The sequence below is a fragment of the Protomyctophum parallelum genome (assembly GCF_964188405.1).
Source record: "Protomyctophum parallelum genome assembly, chromosome: 5".
In the NCBI taxonomy this organism is placed as follows: domain Eukaryota; kingdom Metazoa; phylum Chordata; class Actinopteri; order Myctophiformes; family Myctophidae; genus Protomyctophum; species Protomyctophum parallelum.
The window spans coordinates 25689005-25712537 of record NC_139702.1 but is presented as its reverse complement, the minus strand read 5'-3'; the positions used below and the strand labels follow the sequence as shown (position 1 = coordinate 25712537).

General features: G+C 43.2%; 1 protein-coding gene across 1 annotated transcript in view; it reads left to right on the top strand.

Moving 5' to 3' along the window:
• Positions 1-10552, top strand: part of LOC310859586 (protein jagged-1a-like) — a 55960-nt gene extending 45408 nt beyond the window's left edge. Inside the window, exons 20-26 of the mRNA XM_083766207.1 lie at positions 2718-2831; positions 2988-3097; positions 3949-4203; positions 5600-5731; positions 6622-6772; positions 9391-9671; positions 10188-10552. Coding sequence (XP_083622333.1) covers positions 2718-2831; positions 2988-3097; positions 3949-4203; positions 5600-5731; positions 6622-6772; positions 9391-9671; positions 10188-10529 — 1385 coding nt within the window. The 3' untranslated portion in view covers positions 10530-10552. The remainder of the gene's footprint in view (positions 1-2717; positions 2832-2987; positions 3098-3948; positions 4204-5599; positions 5732-6621; positions 6773-9390; positions 9672-10187) is intronic.
• Positions 10553-23533: the final 12981 nt, after the last annotated feature.

Here is a 23533-nt window from a genome sequence, read left to right as displayed (position 1 = left end):
AGTCTCGGGTTCGAATCTCACTGATACACAACTCACTGGTTCATTTGGATCCATTTGTATACGGTGTAGATTGGGGGCACAAAGAAGAAAAAAACAAAATGGTTCCATTTGTAGTTGTACAATAAATGATTTACAGACGCATGAGTCCTAGTGTGCCACGTACCGTATGTTGAGAAACATTGGCATACATTGTGAAATAAAATCTGCTGTGAGTTCAACCCCATGCCCAGTTTAGCGTTGGACAGAGCCAAAACTCCCGCCGTCTTGTAATTTCAAGCGGTCTGATCGTGTGTGTGTGACTGTGCGTGTGTGTGTGCGTGCGTGCGTGAACCTGCCGTCCAGCAGTTGAACAGCTGTCTATCTGTTAGCTGCTGTGTGTGTGCGTGCGTGCAAGAAATTTTTCTTCTGGCCAGGACATGGTGACCCAGTTTGACAGAACTGGACTTGTCGCCATCTTGATAACAGAGACTTGATTGAATGTCAAGACTATATCCCATTCTGACCTGAGATCAGATTCATCCGAGGTTTCCACTGGACACACCAGGGGGCCAGCTAGGCACTCCAATGTTGAAGCGCTGGGCCCTAGTGGTAAGAGGAAGGACTGCAGGCGGACCCGTGGATTCTTGACGAGGAAACCCCGTGCAACCGAGCGCTCAATGTTAAAGCCCAGCTGCACTTCCGCATTTGGGCACCAAAATTTGGAAAATGCGGAAATAGACGGTCCTTCCGGCAGCCTTCCGGGTGCTTCAAAACGCCACTGAGCAACTTCCACTGACATGAATAGCGGAGGGGGCGGAGCTTCGCGCCAGTTCAGTCTCTATCCTTTTAATACTCTATGGGACACACACTGGTCTGATTAAACTGCCGGTACTTCTCTCATCCCTTCTCTCTGTCACCGAAGACAGAGTGCAGGGGGTATCACAGGGGATCTGAAGACAGAGTGCAGGGGGTGTCACAGGGGATCTGAAGACAGAGTGCAGGGGGTGTCACAGGGGATCTGAAGACAGAGTGCAGGGGGTGTCACAGGGTATCTGAAGACAGAGTGCAGGGGGTGTCACAGGGGATCTGAAGACAGAGTGCAGGGGGTGTCACAGGGGATCTGAAGGTGGGGGGGGGTGAGTGTGGGGAGCCCGCACGCCGAATTTGGTGTTATATTTATTTATTTTGTTCTATTTTAGCCTATTATCCCGGCAATTTTCGAACGTAAACACAAATAGTTGAATATAGCCAAATCTACAAGCTCACGCATTGCAAGGTGTAGTGGAGTCAAAGTTTGTCATTGAAAGTTAAGTTCAAAAGTGTACTAAGTACAGTGCTCAAGTAAAGTAAAAAGTGTACTAAGTACAGTGCTCAAGTAAAGTAAAAAGTGTACTTAAGTACAGTGCTCAAGTAAAGTAAAAAGTGTACTTAAGTACAGTGCTCAAGTAAAGTAAATATACGTTGTTACTGTCCAGTGTCCACACATCGGTGCCTGTTGCATTTTCTACCCACGCCTCCATATATGGTCACGCCTCGTGACATCACGCCTCCATATATGGTCACGCCTCGTGACATCACGCCTCCATAATATGGTCACGCCTCGTGACATCACCCCTCCATAATATGGTCATGCCTTGTGACATCACCCCTCCATAATATGGTCACGCCTTGTGACATCACAACTCCATATAATTATGGTCATGCCTCATGACATCACGTAAGATCATGGAACCCTGGCCATTCCTGTTTTTCATTGTTCTAGTAATAATAATAATAAAAATCACACCCGTGTGAAGTGAGGGGGGCGCTCTTTATCATCTGATCCTCATACATCATCTCATGAACAACTGCATTTATGTGATTGGTTGGTTAAAGGACCTATAACATAACATTTTACTTTTTCAATTTATTTTGTGTTTTTGTGGCTCCCATATGTGTTTTCTATCCCCACAAATATCCAAATTTTGAACAATCAGGCTTTCATATCATATCGGTGCTTTAATGGAAATTGCTCTCAGGAACAGCTCAACTGATTTCGTCCTCATCGTGATGTCATCAATGGCACCCTACTTTGTATAATTCCTCCTCTTCTTCAGTTCCAAATTTGCATTTCCACTTTGTTTACAATGACCACCATTGTTGATTTCCCAAGCTGGCATGGAATGGAAACAAGCCTGGTTTGATCTAGCATCAGTTTTATAATGACTCAAATATTAAATAATCTGCATATCAGCACCCCCACCACCTCAGGACATTGTGGTACTGCAGCTAAAACTGCTTTCAAAGTCCAGAAAGACATAACAAGGACTGGTTATATCAGAGTGGTGATTGAAATAAGAAATAACTTTGAGGGACATAGACAATATTATATTAAATATTAAAAGAAGTTTAAAAATGCATGTTATTTGTTCTTTAAATTTACGTCATATTTGGCGGACATTTCATTGTCAATGGCAAATATTGAGACGTGTGGGGACAAAGGCTGTAGGAGGGGCTAGCGCCCCTCAATCAATAATAATAATAATAACAACAATAATGATGACGACGATAATGATGCTAGCAACTGACATATCTTGGTCATCTTTGCTTTCATGTTTTTGTTACTTGGGCTTGTTTTTCTTGAGCACAATGTTGCTAAAGGCCTATATTGTAATACTTCATAATAATCATAATAATAAGGTCTTAGGTTTTAAAGTGACATATTGTGCTGTGTTTCTTTGTGTCCTTTGTCTTGTCAGACATCAACGAGTGCCAGTCGTCGCCGTGTGCCGTGGGCTCCACCTGTGTGGATGAAATCAATGGCTACCGCTGCCTGTGTGCCGCTGGGAGGACCGGGCATCGCTGTCTGGAAGGTACGGAACGCGCACGCACGCACACACGACCGCACGCACGGTCGTTGCGGACGGCCTGAAAAGGATGAGAGCCACTGTGTTAGCTGCCGATTGAGGTGAAGGTGTATGCATGCGTTGGCTGGAAATGGCTGACATTGTTGCTTTTGTTGGTTCCAGCAACAGGGAGGCCGTGTGTGGTGGACGGAGTGCTGACGACAGATGGAACCAAATGGAACGAAGACTGTAACACCTGCCAGTGTCACAACGCCGGAGTCACCTGTACCAAGGTATCACACTTGGGAAATGTACCCATGAAACAATGTTATACCAGTGGTTACCACCGGTCTCATTCAGTGCCATAGCATATGCATGATGATAGTGCTGTTGGTGTTAGAGCAAAAGGTGTTCAATTCCCATCGAGCAATGACTTATTGATGGGCCGATATAGAGGTCAACAGTGACAACCCACTTTTTGAACATTTCTCTACTACAGTATGGAGATACATTAGGTTACTGGAGATGCTAAGTTTGACGTTTACTTGGTATCCTAGTTTCTTTGAAGGTTCAAGAAGCATTTTCACTTTGCACTCTACAAATTAGTTGACAAGAGTTTTATTATTTCATCGTTGGTATATCGCTCTGGATAAAGAGGGCCTTGCTAAATGCCTGAAATTGTAGGTCTGCTATTTTTGAAAAATCTTGAAAATATTTATTTCTGAAAACTGGAGGATTTAGAATACTTTTTTCTTTTTTTTCTCTCGACGTCAGGCCTAAATGGGTTAATATCATCATCATACTATAATTCAGTCAATGTCTGTGTGTCTGTCTGTCAGAAACACCGCCATATCTCCTCACCACCTGCACCAATCGCTCACACAGGCATTGACCATAATAATATGGAGGGCGTAACGAAGCCCTTTTTTTCGATTTGACACATTAATGATTAATAATGAATTTATTAGTGAATTAAAAAAAGCTAAAACGCACCCAGGGCGCAGTACCCCCCGCGGCCACATGGGGGGGGGGGGGGGGGTACTGCGCCCGTCTCACAACGGGTAAGGGCTAGTATTTATTAAATCACAAAAAGTTAAAATAACAACGAATTGCTATAGTCTATAACCATGCTTTGTGTGTGCAGATGCGGTGCGGTCCCAGAAGCTGTACCCTGGCCCCTAAAAGGGGCACAGAGTGCCCGGCGGGACAGAGGTGCGTGGCCGTGCGCGACGACCGCTGCTTCACCAAGCCGTGCGCGAGCCAGGGAGAGTGCACCCCTCCCCCACCACCGTCACACCGTCTACCACCGCCGCCCCCCCTCCTCCGCACGCACCCGTGTCACCCGGAGACCCCCTGCACCAACGTCACCTTCACCTTCAACAAGGACACCTTGACCCAGGTCAGTGTGGCCCCAACAACGGGTCAGTGTGACCCATGTCAGTGTGAACGTCCACAAGGATCGGTCTGTTTGAACTAAAGTACTTTTACTTCTTACACAGTGACTTTATCCATTTTCAACCTACTGTACAGTATCTTCATGTAATTGGTCCTCACTAATGCAGAGGATAATGCTGATAATGCTGATTTTTTTTTTTTGTGGTGCAACCACTCCTAAAACTAGCAATGTCCGTCCGTCCCTTAGAGTATATATGAATAGAGGACCCAGAGGAAACCCTGAGGCGAAATGGACATAGTGGCCGAATTTGGTATTGCAGCATGGGCCCAAACACATGAACACGTTGGTCCGTTGACTATCATTGTGCACGTTCACGACGGCAGCACACTCGTGCGCGTCCGTGCGCGTTCAACGGCAGCGCGTTCATGTGTTTGGGGCAAATCCATACCAGAATGCACTCTGTTCCTACCCGGAAAGAGGAGCGAAATCGCCTCATGCGCTTTTGAGCAACTTAATGCAAGTGGATGGAAGGAGAACTCGGATGCCATCTCTATTCATATATACTCTAAGGTCCGTCCCTATGTCTGTATGTTTAGGATACCAACAGGGGGCGCTGTTGCACCACTCACTTCAGACATGACTGATTTTTTTCCCTACTTGGTCTGTGTCTCAGAGGAGGGATTTGTGGACACCAGTGGTGCAGCCACTCCAAGGAACAACAATGTCCGTCCCTGGCTCCCTATGTATATTTAGGTTACCAACAGGGGGCACTGTTGCACCACTCACTTCAGTAATGGAAGGCTTTTCAGAGTAAAATCTGCCTCATCTGCTGGGCACTCTTCCGGCGCACTGGAAGTGTTAAGTGGTTTAACTACTGAAGTGATTCCAAATATTATTATTAATATCAAGTATTCTTGGACTGGCGTCACATGGCACCCACTTTGTGAAACCACCCAAATAGTGTTAATATGTTGTAGAGCTGTCCCCGACTAAGGATTTGTATAGTCGAAATTAATATGAATAAATGTGCTGTTAGTCGACTGTTTTTTGTGAACATCGACTGAGAGGCTTGTCATTAGCCAGAAATTCTGGAGTCTATCAGGCCAGCGCACTGTGCGATTCAAGTCACAGGCAGTGGCACATTGCCACACAGGCAGACACACTCCACATGCACATTGGAGATTGATTAAAAACAGTCAGAAAGCATGTTCAAATGTGTTCATGTCCCCCACAGACCTAGTGGAATGATACAATAATATTTTGTGGGAAAAAGGTTTTTTGGTGAACATGGACTGAGAGGTGCAGGTCAGTCGACTGAGACCCGTTCCGATCGATTAGTCGACTATTCAACTAATGGAGGTCAGCCCTAATATGTTGTTGTTGTTGTTGTTGTTTCCAGGGTGTGACCGTGGGACAGGTGTGTGGGGAGCTGAGGAAGCTGTCCCTCATGAGGAACATGTCCTCCGAGCTGTCCGTCTCCATGACCTGCCAGCTGTCCCTCACCGCCACCAACCAGATCCACGTCACCATCGTATGTCCCGCTGCATTCTGCTATACACGTTGTTGAACCCATTCTGGGCCGGGAACCCCTGTTGGTGTTTTAAACATTATGCTATGATGAAGCTATTGAAAAATAGCAGATCTATAAGCTCATAGCGCGCCACTGAGTGGCGCGCTACGAGCTTTGTAGGTTTGCTATTTTTGAGAAGTCGTGAAAATGTGGGCACAAATCTTTGAATATATATATCCTTTCAGAGTTTCAGTTTTTAACTCAAATCTTTGCTACTGAGAGGGTCCCTGGAACGACATATTTTCAGATGGGGGGGGGGGTCGGTGGCCAATGTCATATATATTTGGGGTTCCTTGACTATGAATATGTTTGAGAACAACTCACATAGAAACATGGGTTTTTTTTTTTTTAACTGTCAGGGTTTAGAAGACTTTTTTTTTTTTTCGGCGTCTGGGTTTAAAAAAACACAAAAAGTTACATGGAGATGGAGCTTAGAAACATGGGGTTTTTAATGAAACTGTCAGGGTTTAGAAGACTTTTTTTTTTTTTTTTAACGTCTGGGTTTAACCCATTCTATACGGGGACCCATTTTGGTGTTAGCATCACGTCATGCTTTAGCTATTTAAAAATAGCAGATCTACAAGCTCATATCGCGCCACCGAGTGGCGCGATACGAGCTTGTAGGTCTGCTATTTTTGAAAAAAATCAAAGAACGACTGACATTTTTTTAGAATCTGATCTCAGGTCAGAATGGGTTAATCAGACCAGTGTGTGTCCAGTGGAAACCTCCGTATGAATCTGATCTCAGGTCAGAATGGGTTAAAAAACACAAAAAGTTACAATATGGAATTGGAGATGGAGCTTTTCTGCGACGATAACACAAGTATTTTGTATGGTTGGTGTTGTTCCAGTGGACAGAAGAGCAGAGGCGAGGCGAGGCCCTGGTGAAGGAGATCAGTGAGAAGCTCATTGACCTGGTCAGCAGGAGGAACACCAACAGCACCATCATCAACGCCGTCGCAGAGGTCCGAGTCCAGAGGCGACAGACCCCAAACCCCAACGGTGAGAAGAGTGGTGTAAAGTAACTAAAGTGCTTTTACTTAAGTAGTGTACTTAAGTACAATTTTGTGGTGTTTGTACTTTACTTGAGTATTTCCAGTACTTTTACTTAAGTTCTACTCCACTACATCTCAGAGCCAAAATTTGTACTTTTACTCCATTGATTGATTGATTGAAATATTTATTAACAGTTTGCAGAATTACAGAACATTTCAAGCACAAACTCAATACAAAGACTGTGAGTGGACGACCCAATTAAGCATTACACTTGTTTACAAGAGGGTCCACCTTGTTCAATTCATCAAAACATTTAGAGACGTACAAATAGACGCAATAATTTGAAAACTTTAGTTTTAATACTAGTTACTTTGGAGATTTTAATTTTGATTTAGAAAACATAAATTCTGTACTTTTACTTGTAACGGAGTAGTTCTACATTTCAGTTTTTCCATGTGTGCATACATAAGTTGTATACAGATCGATGCAGTTATAGCTAAAAACAGGAATTGGCCTGTTATAGCGCCACCGTGAGGCTGATTTTGAGGAAAAAATTGTGGCATGTCGTCCTCGGCCTAGTGAAAATGTGCGTGTATAATTTAACGGAAATTGCACACTGTGTTTGTGATTTGTGGCCTTTTTTTTAAATGGACGAATCGTGTGAGCTTTGGAAGCCAATCTTAGCCAATCAGGATGGAAGATGGGAAATGGTGCCGCTCCGTGTTGATCACATGACTATGGAGATAGTGTATACCGATTTGCGTGAAATTTGGATAAAATCTGAAGGAGTAATAATAGAAAATGTGTTTTACATATGTCGGCCTCCTGGTGGCGCTATAAAGAGCAGATGTGAGAAATTCCAGGCAAAGGTTTTTCCTTGGCCTCTAGGGAGTTGGCATACAAAGTTATCCACAGATTCGTGCAGTTAGAGGTAAAAGCACTTTTCGGCCAGTTATAGCGCCACCTTGAGTCTGAGTTGAAATTGTTCATGTGGCATTTTGTCCTCGGCCTAGTGGGAATGTGGGTGCACAATTTCACGGAAATCACGCGATGTGTTCATGATTTGCAGCATTTTGTTTTAAACTGAGCACTCCTGTGAACTTTGGAAGCCAATCTTAACCAATCAGGATGGAGTCTGAGAAATGTGAAAGAGCTGTTTCGTTGAATGGCTCTAGAGAGACTGTGTACCAATTTGCGTGATGTTTGGACAAAATCTGTAGGTGTACTGTGCAAAAACTTTTTTTGCACAAAGCGGCCTCCTGGTGGCGCTATAACAGGCCGTTCTGGAAAGTTTGGGGCAGAGGTTCATCGTTGGCATCCAGGGAGTGTGTGTGCAAAATTTGGCATCGACCGGGTTAACGGTGGCCGAGATTAGCTGCTCACGGACACACGGACGGACACACGGACGGACACACGGACGGACGGACGGACGGAGTGCAAAACATACTCTCCCCACATGCCTTCGGCCTGGTGGAGACAACAAATGGAACTATAACGCCATAAGAATTAAGCTGATAAATGGGTACTCTCTCCTGAATGTCTGAAATTGTGCCGCCTACAGTATAGGTGAAAATGTAGTTTCTGTTCATTAGAGAGAGCTAGAGAGACAAGGAGACCGCTGTTACTAACAAAAACAAACACAAATCCTCATATGCTAAGGGTCGATGTCTGTGTGAAAGTTCAATTATTGCTCAACCTGTTGAGGGAGAAAAATGCAGATCCGACACACTGACAGAAATTCTTTCATTTATAGTAGGATAAATGAAGGATGTCCCCTGCATATCTCCTGAACTGTACTGTACAGAAATAAATAAACTACAGCTACTACTACTTATTCTGTATGAGTTATTCTCTCTCCCGATTGGATAAAATGTGTATCCTGACCTGGAAAACTGTATTTTCTCTTTACTAAAGAGACGGGGGAAATCGACCCCTGTTACTGTAACAAACACATAATACAGAATAATGTAACTATTTAACGCGTATTTTAGCAGACAAAATGTCACCTTTTAACCCATTTTAGGCGGAAACCCATTTTGGTGTTAGCATTACGTTATGCTTTAGCTATTTAAAAATAGCAGATCTACAAGCTCATAGCGCGCCACCGAGTGGCGCGCTATGAGCTTGTAGGTCTGCTATTTTTGAAAAATCAAGACATTTTTAGAATCTGATCTCAGGTCAGAATGGAAAACTGTCAGGATGTAGAAGACATTTTTTTAATCCTGGTCACTAAACTGCCTCCCCCTGGCCAGCCGGGGCACCTGATGGAGGGGAAAGGAACTGGTTGGAATAACGTGTTCCTTCCACGCGCTACGTCCAACCAGGGAAACTCCCCCCTGTCAGGTGCAAAGGAGCAACTTGGACACTCAGGCATGAAGGAAGCATGAGTTCAAGTCCGTTGCTCTCCCCTTGTCCCCCATATATGGGGACTAGGTTGGTGGAGGGTGTGTAGAGCCCAGGATCACATTAGATAATTGACACAGGGGTGAAAAATGGGTTACAAAATCGTGGGATAAAAAATATATTAAAAAATAAAAAATAAGACATTTTTTAGAATCTGATCTCAGGTCAGAATGGGTTTTAAACCAGTTTGTTTTGTCTCCTTTGCTGTCTCTCTCATGCAGACTACCTGGTGCCGCTGCTGGTCTCCATGGTGATCGTGGTGTGGGCGCTGGCGGTTGCCGCGGTGTTGCTGTGGTGCGTGCGGAGGCGGCGGAGGAAGCAGAGCGCACCGCACGCCGGCGGCGTCAGTGCGGCTCAGAGCGCGGCGGTGGTCGGCCCCGGCGTCGGGCCCCCCATGGCGGGGGAGGACAACAACACGGTGAACAACGCCAGGGAACACCTGAACCAGATCAAGAACCACATCGAGAAGAACCCCAACGCCTCCAACGGCCTGCCGCACAAGGTTATCCTCAGCTTTAGAATTTCGTTATATCAGTTTTACATTGACCTGAGATCAGATTCTAAAAAATGTCTATTACATCCTGACAGTTTCATTATTAACCCATTCTGACCCGAGATCAGATTCTAAAAATGTCTTTTTTGTCTCTATTTTTCAAAAATATCGGTGGCACGCTATGAGCTTGTAGATCTGCTATTTTTCAATAGCTAAAGCACGACATGATGCTAACACCAAAATGGGTCCCCGTCCAGAATGGGTTAAAGAAATAGCAAAATAGCAGATGTACAAGCTCAACGTTTTGAGCTTGCAGATCTGCTATTTTTGTGTGACGCTGCAGTATGATCAAGCAGGGGTGTGTTCATTAAGGACACACTTTTATCTATCATTTCAGAAAGTTTTGAGTTTGTTTTGTAAATAAGCACACCGTACAAGTTTGGTTCGTTATCGTTGTTGTAAAGCCTTGTTTTAAATATTTGTAGTACGTACTTAACTATTCCATAAAATCTTCGCTACCTGCAGGGCAAAGACGACACCCACCACCAGCACCGCCACCAACCCCCCCTCCTCCTCCACCACCACCACCACCATCGCTATGACAACAAGAATGCCATCATCAACGGCAAGATAAGGACCAATGGTGCGCCAACGGAGGCGGGCGAAGACGAGGCCGCACACGACGGCAGGACGATGAAGACGTCGTCGCGTTTCGCGAAAGCGCCGCATGCGGCGTACATGCCGGTGGAGAGGGACGAGCTGACGGGGAAACACCACCGCAGCGACTGGACGACAAACAACAAACAGAACAACAGAGAGGCGGAGTCAGCGCAGCTGGGCCTACGCCGCATGGAATACATTGTTTAAGCCGACCAGGAAGTAAAAGAAAAATGCTCAACCCCCCCCCCCCCCCCCCCCCACTCCCTCCCAATCGCATGAACGCTATGAGTCTTACCTATTCTGGGAGGATGGCGGAAAAACGCGATCTAGACTAAAGCTCGACCTGAGGTTGAAGATGACGGTGAAGATTATTTAATGTAAAGCAAAAAAGCCCAGTATAGTGCCCTGAGGGACTCCTATCAGGGTTTAAGCGTTATACAAACAATGGAGACAACAACGGAGGGGCAAGCGGACAACAATGGAGGGAGACTGTCGTGTCCTTTTTTCCGAGTCGGGGAAAAAGTCGGTAAGAAAAAAAAATGAATATTTTTCTTCTTTTCTTAAGTTTGTTTGACCAGCTGGCAGACAGTACTACTATTGGATACCGTGGTTGCCTGCACAGCCATGATGCTTTGCAGAGAGAGTCGAACGAGGATTTGTGAGAACTGTTATGGAGTACGAACGTGCCTGTCGGAGCGCCCGGAAGCTAGCCGTTAGCTGTTAGCATAGCTGTTCCGCCAGCTATGTGCACCGTCGGTTATCCACGCCGACCTGCAATGAGCTCTGCGTCGAAAAGTGAACCGCAAAGAAAACGAATCATATTATTTATTTTTTCCTTTTTTTGTATCTGTGTCTGTCAGCAGTTTCTGAAGAATTTACATTTTCGATGTAGAATGTTGGTTGTATAAACGTGTAAATATTTTGTTTTTCGTTTTCGTATTAATAACTGTACATTTGATTCATTAACTTAATACTCAAGAGCCTTAAAGATACCATTCCTTTTTGTTTTATTTATACTCGTTTAGATTTTTGAAGGGATGTCGGCTTCGTAAGCTCATCGCGTCCTTGTTTGTTTTTGTTTTTGTCGTTGTCGATGAGAATATTCTTTCATGTATGTTTGGTACAAATGCCAAAAGTGTTCTTCAAAGAATAGTAAAATTTTTAACAATAGTAATGGGCATTTTTGTGCCCGGCGAAAAAATGTTTTGTACATTAAAGTGCATTGTTTTTGTACCATTTTGTTAGTTTTTAGCCAGGATGTATGTTTTGTAAGTACGTGTGTGTGTGTGTGTGTGTGTGTGTGTGTGCGTGTGCGTGTGCGTGTGCGTGTGCGTGTGTGTGTGTGTGTGTGTGCGGGGGGGGGGGGGGGGGGGTGATATTGCTGCTGTAGGGTTGTTGTTTGTCTTTTATTTTTATTTGAATCTTTGACCCCATGAACCCTATCCCGGTCATGTCATGATAGACGAAAATAGATAAACAAGCCCACACACAGTGCTGCTGTTTTCGCTATTTGACATCCAATGAAATGAAGTAGCCGCCCTATAGGAGGGTGTAGGTGACTGAACCCATACAGTGCCCTATAGGAGGGTGTAGGTGACTGAACCCATACAGTGGCAGACATATTGCTTGTCACTGTGACAATTAAAGGTGCTGTACATGCCATTCTTTTGCAAACAAGTAAGTTAAATCTCTATATTCTTCTAGTAGGCTGTAGAGAAATGGTTCTCGGACCTTTTTTTTTATGTCAAGGAGTACTTTGTGCCAGGGACCGCCCAGAAGCAAAGATGAGTTAAAAAAAGAATTTGCTTTAAAAATATTTATATTCAAAGATGTGCACACATTTTCACGATTAAAAAAATATTTGCTGAAAAAAATATGTATATTCGAAGATTTGAATGAACTTGTATATCTGCTATTTTTGAATAGCCAATGTATAAAATACGGTATGGTTAAAATGATTAACTCATTTTGCTGGGGACCCCCTCTGGTATACCTCCCAAGCACCCCTGGGGGTCGTCGGATCCCACTTTTGAGAACCTCTTAAGTAAACAGAACGTATACATTTTCACGTGGAACACCTCATTCCATCCAATCGGGAGAGAAAACCCCACTAAGACCATTTATCAGCTTGCCTTTCAGTCCATTCTTTGGTCCGCTCATTTATTTGTTACCCTGATCGAAAATGGTATCCTGACTCCTGACCCTGAAAATGCATTTTCTGTTTACTAAAAAGGGCTGGAGAGAGACAGCCCTGTTACTTAATTAACACTCTAATGATTACTATCGAATTATAGAGCTACTTAACACTTATTCTAACAAAGAATATCACTTACAACACCTTTTAATTGTTTTAAGGGAACCATGATTTTTTTTTTGTATAGTTTGCTTGCGTAAGAATGTGGATGGGCTGTAGTTTGCAGGTCGACCATGAAACCTTGTTCTGATGTCTAACGACAAGGAAATACTTGAAGGAGAGCGCGTCCAATGAGAACACTGTATAGAGCTGTCCTATATGACACCTTCCCTGTTCTAGATAGGATAAAAAGAAAAGTGAGGTTGTGTGGAGAAAAAAATGTGACGGGACTGATTTGTTTTTCCGTTTAGTTTTTCTTCTCTAACACTCAGTTCGTCACCGCAGGGGAGAAGGGATGGCAAGAAAGACTTTACTTGTTTTGTTTTTGTTTCCATGAGTGTTTTTGGAACTTGAGAAATAAAAGTTTGTTCCTGGCAACAGTTGTCTTGTCATGTTTTGTTTTATTAAATGTTTTGTGCGCGCACGCACACACACACACACACATACACACACACACAAAGGAGGTTTTGTGGACTGGTTTACTGTGCATGAGCAACACTGTTCCACGATATTAATCCACCAAAGAAACATGAGTCTGTCTTTGTCCTCAGAAGAAATGTTGAGTCTGAGGGGGCTTTATTTCAACAAGGACCCCCACAAACATTGATACATTACTGTAGGTCAGTGAGGCCACACAGACTCCTGCATGTGAACATTTCATTTTTCATTAAATCTTAAAAAAAAAATGACAGATTGCCTCTTTCTAAATAGCCAAAACATTACATGGGGGTTGTTGTGTTTTTTGTCCCTGGGACCCCACTTTGAGAACCACTCAAAGTGGTTCAAAACAACATCACCCATTTTTTGTTGGAAATTAATTGTGAGAACATGAAAGTCCAGTCGTGATAGTTAGAAGAATACTAAGTAGGGTTTTTTCCACACCCGTGTGAAGTGAGGGGCGCTCTTATCGTCATACATCATACATTCATTGTCAATTCATTGTGTGGGACAAAATAATTGCTCGTCCACATATGGCGTAAGTTTATGTTTGTGTAAGATGAGAATCCTACACTATAGCTCCCCTCAAAAATGCCTGTATTAAAAATTTGAAAAATCACTATATCTATGCTGTCAGGCAGAAACCTCTTATCTTATGTGTGTGTGTGTCGGGGGGGGGGGGGGGGTAAAGATGAATACAAAATCAATATCAACATCTTAATACTGTCCAATACTAGATAGGGAGGGTGAAAATATGACAGGCATTGATGCTGTCAAAATATGACACTCATGCTTTCTAAGGTGTGATTTGGGGCCCTAAAGATGATTTCAAAATCAATATCAACATTTTAAAACTGTCCAATACTTCGATGCTTTCTATATACTGTAGATATGGTGTGTGTGTGTGTGTGTGTGTGTGTGTGCGTGTGTGTGTGTGTGCGTGCGTGCGTGCGTGCGTGCGTGCGTGCGTGCGTGCGTGCGTGCGTGCGTGTGTGCGTGCGTGCGTGCGTGCGTGCATGTGTGTCTGTCTGAGTCATGGAGACACTGTGGGAAAAGGAGTCAGGAGAAAAACGCATGATGCACACTGCTGTGTGTGTGTGTGTGTGCGTGTGTGTGTGTGTGTGTGTGTGCGTGCGTGCGTGCGTGCGTGCGTGCGTGCGTGCGTGTTTGTGTGTGAGAGAGAGACAAATTGTGTGCATATGTAGTAGGCTACATACTAGTTAACTAGTAGATACTACATACTACAGCGTCACACAAAAGTCTCACATAAGTAACAGATCCGCAAGCAGCGTGAAGGACACATTTTGAGCTTGTAGATCTGCTATTAGCAGATTTCACCAGAAAAATGTCACCATCGTTCTAAAAAAGATAATCTAATATTTAATTTGATATAATACTAATTAATACCATTTATTTTGCTGTTTTTAATTATTGGATGGCTTGTTTCTAGGCTTAAAATATTTTTTTAACTCTATGGGAATAATGAACAGGGTCTGGAACGATGGAGCGTGAGGCTGCAGCGTGATGACACCCTTGATTGCCAAGCAGGGAGGCACTGCAGGGTCCCAGTTCCAACCTTGGTTATTCCTAAAATTCACATCTTCACGATGTGATCAGGATTTTATAATGCTCCGCAACAGCCTATATCTGAGGCTATAGGTCCAAAGTCAGTGTTGTCTTTTAAATCACTGTCTCAGATTGTCTCATATTGTATTGTCACTTTCATCCATGACCATGTTGATTTCCTTGATTCCTTTTTGATTGGTGCAACCACTCCCTTACGGAGCTATGTGTGTGGCTGGGTGGGTGGCTGGGTGGGTGGGTCTGAGCACGAAAACAGCATGGTTGTTTTTCACCACCTGTGCGCAAATGGAGAAACACACGCACATATTAACTGTATATGATTTCGGGTGTGCCAGTACAGTACAGTACAGTACAGTACAGTACAGTACAGTACAGTACAGTACAGTACAGTACAGTACAGTACAGTACAGTACAGTACAGTACAGTACAGTACATAGTAGAGGGACCCCCACGCGGTAACTCTGTCATTTCTCAACCGTTTCGGACGCGGGGCGGCTCGCCGGAACCGTCCCGGCCCCCTGGGTGCGTTCCCGGGGTACTGGATATTCCGGGGACCCCCACCGGGGACTCCCCGGGGACCCCCACACGGTAACTCTGTCATTTCTCTACCGTTTCGGACGCTGGGCGTCTCGCCAGAACCAGGGCCTGCACCCTGGGCAACCCCACCCCACTCCCCCCGGCGACTGCAGCACTCACTTCACACAGGTGTGATTTTTTTATGTTTATCTCAATTAGTTATCAGTAAATGGACATGGTCTGAAAGACAATTTTCAGACCACTTAAAACACTGCGGCCATTAACAGGCAAGTGTCAATGAACGGTGAGATATGGGTGGGCCACAAACACTGGATCAGGGCCCACTTTCAAGTGGGTCCAGAAAAGGTTAAGAACAAACCACTGTTATCTACAGGAGACACTGAGCTCATTCCTGAGCTTCTCCTTTTGCACGGGGGATCAGTGAAGGTTCATCTTATCTCCTATCATAACGTTCTGCTTTGGTTCATGGGTCTGGTATAATGACTCACATATGCTTGTTCACGCTGTTGACCTGCACATTTCTGTGGCCCGATTCCTTCAAAACCTGTGGTGGAACAAGTACTCTGTACTCACTTCTTATTTATTTTTATACTTCTCTTTTCTGTCGGGCAGAAACCTCTTAACTCCATGTTCTAACTTTTCCTCACAAATGAATGCCCTACTAAGTAGGGCAGTCGCACAAAAGCATAAAAAAGTAGCAGATCCAAAAGCTTTTGTATTTGAATCCTGAAAGGTTTTGGACATGAGGTTTTCAGCCTACAGAGACAATATAATATATCACATTCTACCACAATGTAGAATGACGAAAAGGTTACTGTTCAAGTGAAAGGCCAAGATTCAAAATTTGAGTAAAAGTACAAAAAAAGTGACCACTTAACCACAACACTAAAAACAATACTTAATTGACCACAGTCCCCCCCAGAGGTTGAGGGCTTGTATTTGTTGCCAAAATGATCGCCCCACAGAATAGGGTTCCTGTGGTTTAATTCCTGATATTGCATCTTAATCCCCCATATATTCAATATAGCCTATTATGGTCAGCCTTCAGTGGAACCTCTCATGGTCCAAGCTTTCTATTTCATCATCACAACCCTTTTGTTTGCATACCGAGCACAAACAGAGGAGGAAGCCAATGACAGCGCACAACTCAGCTCTGGTATCATCTTAGAGAACACGTTCACGATTGGGTGAGTTTCTTTGAAAAGCGATCCTGATCCGTCTGATGTGGTGTCGTTGCGTTGCGTAAATGGTGGTTTCTCCTCTTCAGGGCGGTTGTGGGTTCTGCCGTTCGGCCGTTCTGCCTGTGTGTGTGTGTGTGTGTGTGTGTGTGTGTGTGTGTGTGTGTGTGTCTGTGTGTGTGTGAGAGAGTAAGAGTAAGAGTTCCGAGTCTCACGGCTGCTGTCTATACTGCAGGTCTCCCATCTCTCTCCCCATTTCCTGTCAGCCCTATATCTATCCTTCTACAAAAAATATAAAGCTAATAAAATAAAAGCGAAAGCCACAAAAAAAAACCCATTTAAAAATAAATAAAACTGACTTAAAGGGATAGTTCAGATTTTTTGAACTTATTAGTTGTATGAAATACTTGCCATTAATATAGTGGTTGCAACTGTATTAATTGATTGCCCGAGTCCCGTGGTGGGAGTTCTGCTCTGGTTTTAGTGAATATTAAGTAGTTCTGGTAATTTTGTGGGGGGCACTGGGGGCCACACAGTAAAAGTAAATTAATCCACAAAACGAACGTAATTTGTATTGTTGACCTATTTCTAAAATATTAGTTCAACTTTGACCCCTCCATCACATGGAACTATTTTTGGGCGTAGTGATATGGACACAAAAAACATAGTTCTGTGTGATAGAGGGGTAAAAAAATAACGAAAGTTGTACTAATATTTTAGAAATAGGTCAACAATACGAATACAGTAACGTTAGTTTTGTGGATTCATTTACCTTTACTGCGTGGCCCCCAGTGCCCCCCACAAATGACCGGAACTACTTGATATTCAAAAAATCTGAACTATCCCTTTAATGGAAAAGATCCATTTGTCGTTTTTCAGTGTGGCCCCACTGTCATCTTCCCATAGAACCCATTTTGGACGGGAACCCCTTTTGGTGTTAGCACTATGTTATGCTTTAGCTGTTGAAAAATAGCAGATCTACAAGCTTGTGACCGAGGCCTAGATATGGCCTGGTGGGATGCCGAAGAGATAGGGACTGGACAACCTATCTTCTTTGAGCGCAGGGGTCGAACCGGCAGATCCTGATATAGTGTGATAGTATATCCGAGGTCTGCTGTTACTATCTGGTTTCTTCTTCCTTCATTCCGTCTAAACCTGCGTAGACATCGATATTTATGCTGTTGGGATGTCGAGAGTGATGTCACTCCTGACGTCCTGGTTGTGATGTCAGAGAGGCACTACGTTCCTTCGTAACAATAACAAAGCTCGTAGCGCGCCACCGAGTGGCGCGCTACGAGCTTGTAGGTCTGCTATTTTTGAGAAATCCATCCCCACACTCCTGTGTGTGTGTGTGTGTGTGTGTGTGTGTGTGTGTGTGTGTGTGTGTGTGTGTGTGTGTGTGTGTGTGTGTGTGTGTGTGTGTGTGTGTGTGTGTGTGTGTGTGTGTGCAGTGTTTTCTCGTAAATGAATGCGAATGCCCTAACTTGATCACATCACAAGTAGCAGATTCACAAGCTCGGAACACGGCATGAAGCGACGTGTTTTGAGCTTTTAGATCTGCTACCTTTGCTATAATCTTCTGCTTTCTGAGTCATTAGATGCTCAGAAGAATGTGTGTGTGTGTGTGTGTGTGTGTGTGTGTGTGTGTGTGTGTGTGTGTGTGTGTGTGTGTGTGTGTGTGTGTGTGCGTGTGTGCGTGTGTGTGTGTGTGTGTGTGTGTGTGTGTGTGTGTGTGTGTGTGTGTGTGTGTGTGTGTGTGCGCGCGCGCGCGTGTGGTCAGATTAAGAGGAACATAACATGACTGAATGGTTGCCAGGACAATGGCACAAACACTCACATTCTTTTAAGTCTGAATGACTTCAACAACCAACCGGCAAGCACAAGTGTTGTGTCATTATGTCTTGGTGACTACATGCATGCATGCTGCATGCACACATGTACAGTACACACGCACACGGGACATGCAGAGGGATTTGGAGAGGCAGGGGTTGGAATATCAAAGATATTAGAAAAATACCTTTGATATAAAAGGAATAGTAACAATCATTGCATTTTTTCATCTTGTTTTAATTGCGGGTTAAAATGAATAGCATAAATAAATGTATGTATTTTGTGGCATCAAATACTAAAATACATTTTACAAATACCTAACATAAGAAAATGGACCAAATAAATAAATATATTTGATAATACAAGTTCAAGATAAATACAAAGGTTGAGTGTCAAACACTGAGTCTTCAGTTTGCTATGAATGCAAGTCTCAGAAGGTGATTTCTGATCTCCTTCCTGTTCAACTCCCAGGCCTCAGCTCTGTGACCTAACCTGACTCTGCCAGATGGGGGCGGTATTGAGTAACCATGTTCCCCAAGACAGAAAATAATGTGTGTAGCAAGCTTCTTGGATCTGGCAGCGTCAGGTTATCTGTGACCCTGCAGACAGGAAATAGTGTTGAGCAGCTATTCACAAATATTTTCACGTAAAATGCTTCTAGATAACTTATAAAGGTGATCTAAGAGTCCAAGTCCATGTTTGTGATGTCCAGAAATTCATCTGTTACCATCTTGAAGTCATACAACCTTTCCTAATTAGCAGAATTAGCATAAACTATGCAAAAACGAGGTGAACATCAGCAAATTGCGGCATTTCTTTTTCTTTTTTTTTACTTTTAGTGAACTTTGAAAGCTTCTCATAGACTCTAAGTGTATGTTTACAACTTCAGGAATAATTATCATCCTATGAATAAATCATGCAAACCTTTATCTATGTAATACTTATGTAATAATCACACCAAAACCACGTCATTATGATTATAAATCACATTTAAAAATACAGGAAAACTATAACCATTTAATAGGCCATAAACTATTTTCTCTATTTTGTTTTACATACGGTAAGTAAATGTTTCATTTTGTCATTCTTGGTAAGTGAATAACATACTAAGAGCAGAAAACTATTCAATGCATTCTTTGTCATCAGTGGTCATCACTGCATGCCAATACATGGCCTGTCCGCTCAAAGAAATGCAAGCAATCTGATTGGTCAGTTATTCAGGAGGTAGCCAAGGGCGGCCCTTTAATAGAGGATCTGGCAACAAATTCACGTCGTCATTGTCATTTGTAAACTGTGGTGTAACGGACTCACACATATTATAGTCAAGACATATTAAGGCTAAAGTGTTGCTGAATTTGATTCCGAGCAGGGATTGGTGGGAAGAAGAAGAAGAAGAAACTATACAGATTGGTACTTTGGAGAGGGAGATTGTGAGAGAAAAGACAGCACCTTGTCCAGGACCAAACCCTTACTCATTCTGAAGATAAAGGATTATTAAGACATCTTTGTGATCTTCAAAAGAAGAATTCTTATACTTCCACATTGACATCACTGCAGTGCATAGTGACTTCCATCATGTTGCAGCAGGGGCTGGTGACGGCGATTGCGTCCGACTCAGACCTCCTGACGGCGCTGATGGCCTCTGGCGAGAGGCTCACCGTGGTCCAGATCACCATGGCCGGCTGTGAGCTATGTGTCAGCGTGGGCCCGGCGGTCAACCGCCTGAGCAGCAGCTACATGGACGTCTCCTTCCTCCAGGCGGACATGCACATGCAGACGTGCCAGATGACGGCGGCGCTCCAACAGGTCTCGGCCACGCCCACCTTCATGTTCTACTACAACGGGCTAATGGTGGACCGGTACGAGGGCGTGGAGGAGGAGGCCCTGGAGAAGAAGATTATAATGCACGGGAAATTAATTAATGATCTTAATAGGGCAACCCCACTAAAGTATATGTTAATGACAGGTGTCTGTCAGAGGAGATCATTGCTGATCATTGCTCCAAGCTGAGGGAGGGCCTGTTAACGGTACGGAACTGTGTGGCCGTCATCTCTTCAGCAGCAGCCATGGACCCTATTTTCGGTATGGCTGGCTCCCTTATCCGGTTGGTGCGGAACAACGTGGACAATGGAGACATCCGCAGGCTGAAGCTTCATTTTGGCACGATCGAAGGTGCCCTTGACACGCTGTCCCAGGAGAACGGCGACGCCTTGTTGCAGATCCAGATGGAATATGGCCAGTACAGTTCTGTGGAGCAGAGACTGCAGAACCAGTTCCGGATGTACATGGAGATGCTGGAGGCACAGCCTGAGCACCGGCAGAGAAGGACGCTAGACTTTATGAAGTGTTGTCCCTGACGACCATGCCTCTACCAGGCACACCTAGACCATTCTTCGGCCGCTTCGTCCATCCAATCCTGGAAGTGTACCTGAAGCACTCAGGGGGCGACCACCACACCATGGAGCGTCTCTGCACCCGTCTCAAAATCCTCTTCTGCATGGGCCTCATCGCCCGCATGGGCTACGCTGCTATCATTGCAGACGATGATGAAGAAGAGCTGCTGGAGGACTGGTTCACGAAGATGGAGAATGATGAAGAGAAGCTGATGGTGGAATGGTCCACAAAGATGGAGGATGTGCAGAATAAGATAAATGAGTATAAAATACTCATATTATATACATAATAATCAGACATAAGTGTCGTACGTGTTTTTTAATCAGACATATTATGTCTGATTAAAAAACACTTACCGGTAACTACTTTCTCTTTCAAAATGTTTCAAAAATAACTAAAATTGTTGATCTACAAGCTCACAATGCATCATCTATTTTCACTACTTTTGCACAAGACTGTTTTGTATGACAAAACAGGCCATACAGTTACATGAAAAAAACAAAAAGTTTAAATATGGAGATATCAGGTTCCTGCCAGACTATGATGATATTGTTGTATATTTTGACATTATGTCTCTCAAAGTATGTCATAATTGAATACTTTAACTCCAAAATCAGCCTAGGAGTTTACATAGAGAAGCTGAGTTACTGACCTGCCCCAAATGGGAGTCAGGATCAGAATTGCTTTTAACCTAAACGATGCTTTTTTTTAGCATCTGATAGAGAAAGACCAAGGGCCAGCCATCTTGCTTTAAGGTGAAGACCCATGTTGGAAGACCTTTGTTCTGGGGACAGGGGAGGGTCATACATGAAAAAATTAATACCAACAAGAAACTTGGGCCAACTGAAGACACTCAGGTTGCCCTCATATATTGTGTAAGTGTATAATGTGATCATGTGTTGTGTTATTGTTATGTATACAAACAATAATAAAGTAGTGAAACCACATCAATCTGCTCAGATCGGTCTGTCTATCAAATAAACACAAACTAAAAATACAAAGAAATGTATCAGAAATGATAATTTGAAGGTCTTTTTTTAGGTGTAAAAACAATTAATAGTCCTACATACTAGGAGTGAAATAAGTAAATTAAAAACCTGTGTATTCTACAATATAGTAATGGCATTTACAATTTACAAATATGTTTGTATACCGGATCCCTCTTAACGGTTCCCTTAACGGTTCCTAATATTATTTCTTTCTTCTTTTTTCTGACATATATTATGCTTAATTATGAGTAACCTAACCAAGTACTTAATAAACACAAATTCAATTATTGTATTTGCACTTTACAATTATGAGGTGGCACTATTATTTAAACTTCACCACGACAATATCATTGTTGCAATTTGTACTGTATATTAAATATACAGTACACATTGCAATAATGATATTGTTGAGGTGACAAATGTTGTCTTTAATGTTCAGATTAATGTAATATCAAGGACACCTTAATGGAAACAAGCCATAGTGCTTTCTTGGGTTATAAAATCCTCTTAGCAGCATATTCAGCATATTCAGCCACTGAACCTTTCACGCACGCACACACACACACACACACACACACACACACACACACACACACACACACACACACACACACACACACACACACACACACACACACACACTTCACTCACTTGGACATGCTGGAGCATGTGTGAGTCTCATCTTGCTGGTTGGGAACAGACACGGCTGTGCCCCCCCCAGGCTCTCATCTCTCCCACAGGAAGCTGGAGTGTGAGCTGGGACACACAGGGTGAGACGGGGTGCAAAGCTTTTCAACACACTATCCATGGAACCCCGTGCAATAACTTCCTAATTCCATTTTTACGGACAACTCCCATCCCCTCAGCTCTGAGTTCAAGCTGCTTCCCTCTGGCATTCGCCTAAAAGTTCCAGGGGCCAAAAGCAACAGGTATAAGTTCTCCTTCGTGCCTGTAGCTATCAAGGCTCTAAATGCCGATAGGAGGAGATAAATTGTATCTGTATTAATAGTTTTATTTTAATTTTTATACAACTTTCTGGAAAGGTTATGAATTATATTGTTACACTGATACCTTGAACTGCCATCCTGTTTTAAATGTTCTATGTGTACTATGTGCCTTTGCTGTGTTTTTGTGTTTCATGTTACCTGCCTGTGTTTGCTGTAAACCAAATCGCCCCACGGGGACAAACTAATAAATGAACCTGAACCTGAACCTGAATTCCTGACTTCTTGTAAATAGTCACTACAGTATGTGTAACCGAGTCCCTTACCACTTTAAACTTGGTGTCAACAACTAGCCTCTGTAGACATTTTTAAAGCTCAGCTCAAGACCCACTTCTACAACATTGCTTTTAATTCATCTTTTATTTTTTATTTTTTTGTTATTCATGTCCTCACTGTATTGCATTACTGCTTGTTTTTTGTCATTGCCTTGCTTTTCTTTTATTCTCCATTGTTCTGTAAAGCACTTTGAGCTGCATTTCATGTCATGAAAGGTGCTATACAAATAGAGTTTTATTATTATTATTATTATTAGCAGTCCTTGTATTGAACTGTAGGCTACGTTCCTGTGCTTTTTTCTGCAAACTGTTTATAAAGTAATCAATGTATGGAGGTATATATGCACCTAAAGGCTGGGCTCTCAACAGTTGCGCGATTAATTTAGAGCCAAATCAAAAGCAGTTGAGTAGCTTATAAGTTGTAAAAATAAGTGCAGACAAATAGATTTTTTGTTAGAGATCAGATTTTCAAGTGTAGTTCGATAGGCCAACATATCTGGAGTGGACGGAAAGAGCGTAATTGCCTATTAAGCTGAAAACAAATTTAGCATCTCAAAAAGTAAAATTAATTAGTCCCACAATGTTAATCAAGTAGCCTAGTTGACAATTCAAATCTTGATTTGGGTTTT